Here is a 2,583-nt window from a genome sequence, read left to right as displayed (position 1 = left end):
CTGAAACTCAGAATACGGATCAAAGGCTTTACCTTGCAACGTTTACTCAGCGGATGCGATTAAAATGAGCAAACGGCTCTGGGTTGGCTTTAGGTGCAGGTTTAGCCAATTCAGGTGTACCAAATACATTCCAAAATCTCAGAGTTTCATCCCCTGCTGCAGATGCAACAGTACATCCATCCGGACTCTGCACAATTCACAAAAACAAGATTAGCAATAGTTAAAGGAGGAGCGGAAGCTTAATTCATGTGTCTTTAAATCAATTAATACCTGAGCCATGTATAGAACCCTTGAAGTGTGACCAGTAAGCTCAGCAATCTTAACCATTGATGGATATTTCCAAAGGGTCAACTGGTTTTGAGTGAATCCATGAGAGCTCAAAAGTTCTCTCTCGTTTTTGTTCCACAGCAAAGAACAAACTTGTGATCCAGTATCGACAGAATTTAAGCAAGCTCCAGTATGGGCGTTCCAGAATTTAATACATCTATCAGCTCCACCACCACCAGAAGCAAGTAAATTAGCCTGGAATGGACACCAAGCAAGGGCTTTTACAGCAGCAGTGTGGTCTTCGAGTCTGTGAAGCCATTGAGTTGGAGACTTTGACGAAGCAACTGATCTATCCCAAATGTAAAGAAGGTTGTCATTCCCTCCACTTGCTAGTTGTTGTCCTGATGAAGACCATTTCAATCCACACACTTCTTGATGATGTCCTCTATATGTATCTACAATGTGGTTTCTGGTTCTGACATCATTATTAATTATCAAACTGTCCATTCCTCCTGTGGATAGGACGTGGTTGTTCCAATCCATAGCACCAACTCGAGATTCATGACCACCTCGTAGTGTTCTCAGTTGTTTGTTAGATACAGGATCCCATAGTTGAACTTCGGAGTTGTTCAATCCAACAGCAATATGACGTCCATCAGGTGCCCAACTCACACTAGTAATAGGGCCTGTATCTTCATCGACGGTCATGAGTTCAGAACTGGATGAATCGGTTGCATCCCACAAGTACACGGTGTTTCCGAGAGCTATTGCAAGGACATTTCTGGTACCCCAATCCAGCAGATTCAAGTAGTAATCGTCAATGATCTCTGGAGCGTCCAATGTCCTCTCCGAAGTCTGGCATCAAAAAGACAAGAACATTAGAACCATTTGAAGAATCAATATAATCAGAAATAACCAAAAGTCTCAAATTTGAAGAAAAAACTCACTTGGGGAATGGATCTTCGGGGCTTTGCTGGTTTCGCTTGTTGAAGTGATGAAGTTTCAGGGAACAGCGACTGCGCAGGTGTAGGCTTGTTCTTGAAAGCTAGAATTCTGCTTCTGTTTAAGTTCAAAGCCTCTGCAAGTTGCTTCCTGAAAGCCTCTTTAGCCGGAGAACTCGCAACTGGATTTTCCTTGCCTTTCCTTGCTTCCATTAGCATGTAATGTGCATAGTCGAAATCCATTGCAGATCTGTTCGGGATAAACCGATCACACTGCAATTTTCAAAATAGAAACCAGATCAAATCAATGCTATGGATGATATCAGAAACATATCAGATTAGAACATCGCAATGAATCTAGTTAATAAGAAAGGTAAACTAATTCCAAAAACTGTTTGGCAACTAGAAATCCTATGTCTGGGTGAAAAACCCCAATTTTTGCATTTAATTAATTCCATTACAGAATCTAATAACAACCCAGGAATCTAATAAAAACCAATGAGGAAAAATAAGAACCTAGATTTTGAAAAACCCTCTATATCTCAAAAACCAGAAGAAGAAACAAAAAAAACCCTAATTTCTTAACAATTGAAGAACAAGATAATTCACAAAACCAATGCAAATTGATTAAAAATAAATAAATAAATTAGAATCTAAAACCCTAGATTACGATGAAGAGATTGAAATAGAACATACATTTTCTTTAGAGTTTTTTTTGCGGAGGACATGATCTTGCAATGGATTTCTGGATCTAGACTTGTATAACACACCGAAAGATCCTCCTGCATCCATAAAAACAAAAACAGAGATAGAAACAAAACCTGCAAAATGGAAGACGAATAGATCAACCAAAGAAAAAAAATATAATCAAACTGCAAAGAGACTATAATTAAACAAATATCAAATGAGAAACTTAGATATGAGAGCTTCGTCTCAGAGTGCGGTGAATCTGAGAGCTTTGTCTCAGAGTAATTAGATCTTAGAGCTTCGTTCAGGGAGGGGGAGGGGACATAGAAAGTAGAGTCGGTTCGGTGCTGGAGAGGTAATATATTTTGAATACGATATGGTCGGTGGAATAGTAGCCGTTAGGTTTTATTGCGCAAAACTGCCCTGATCGAAATTTAGAAACCGCTTGTTATATTTCGGAGAAAACCTTACAAATTTAGATGAGAAAACGTTTAGAAGAATTGTGTCATTTGATTCGAATGAGAACGGAAACCGCGTGAGTTCAATGCCACGTAGTGCAGATCAACATAGTTGTTGTAATGCTCTCTTTTTTTAAAGAGAAAAACAGGCGGCCACATCAGCAGCACTGGATCGGGGTTCCAGTAAACCTACACCACAATTCCTGTATATGTAGATCACAACATAGTTG

The 2,583-nt window shown here is 39.4% G+C and overlaps 1 protein-coding gene across 1 annotated transcript; it reads right to left on the bottom strand.

Moving 5' to 3' along the window:
* Positions 1 to 2,314, bottom strand: LOC113271500 (cell division cycle 20.2, cofactor of APC complex-like). Its single transcript, XM_026521385.1, has 4 exons — positions 1,905 to 2,314; positions 1,215 to 1,481; positions 271 to 1,122; positions 1 to 187 (listed from the first exon to the last, which is right to left on the bottom strand). Exons 1-4 carry the CDS (start codon positions 1,998 to 2,000, stop codon positions 47 to 49), a joined length of 1,356 nt encoding a protein of 451 aa, XP_026377170.1. The 5' UTR covers positions 2,001 to 2,314; the 3' UTR covers positions 1 to 46.
* Between the last annotated feature and the right edge of the window lie 269 nt (positions 2,315 to 2,583).

This window comes from Papaver somniferum, chromosome 4 (assembly GCF_003573695.1).
Source record: "Papaver somniferum cultivar HN1 chromosome 4, ASM357369v1, whole genome shotgun sequence".
Classification (NCBI taxonomy): Eukaryota; Viridiplantae; Streptophyta; class Magnoliopsida; order Ranunculales; family Papaveraceae; genus Papaver; species Papaver somniferum.
Note: the sequence above shows the minus strand (reverse complement) of the source record. Positions and strands in the feature narration are given on the sequence as shown.

Bases quoted from the DNA above. Each gene is read 5' to 3' on its own strand.
- LOC113271500 (XM_026521385.1), bottom strand. From the start codon at position 2,000: ATGGATGCAGGAGGATCTTTCGGTGTGTTATACAAGTCTAGATCCAGA. The intron at 1,482-1,904 runs GTATGTTCTATT...TGAAAATTGCAG, and splicing joins AAAAAAACTCTAAAGAAAAT to TGTGATCGGTTTATCCCGAA. The intron at 1,123-1,214 runs GTGAGTTTTTTC...TTTTGATGCCAG, and splicing joins CCCGAAGATCCATTCCCCAA to ACTTCGGAGAGGACATTGGA.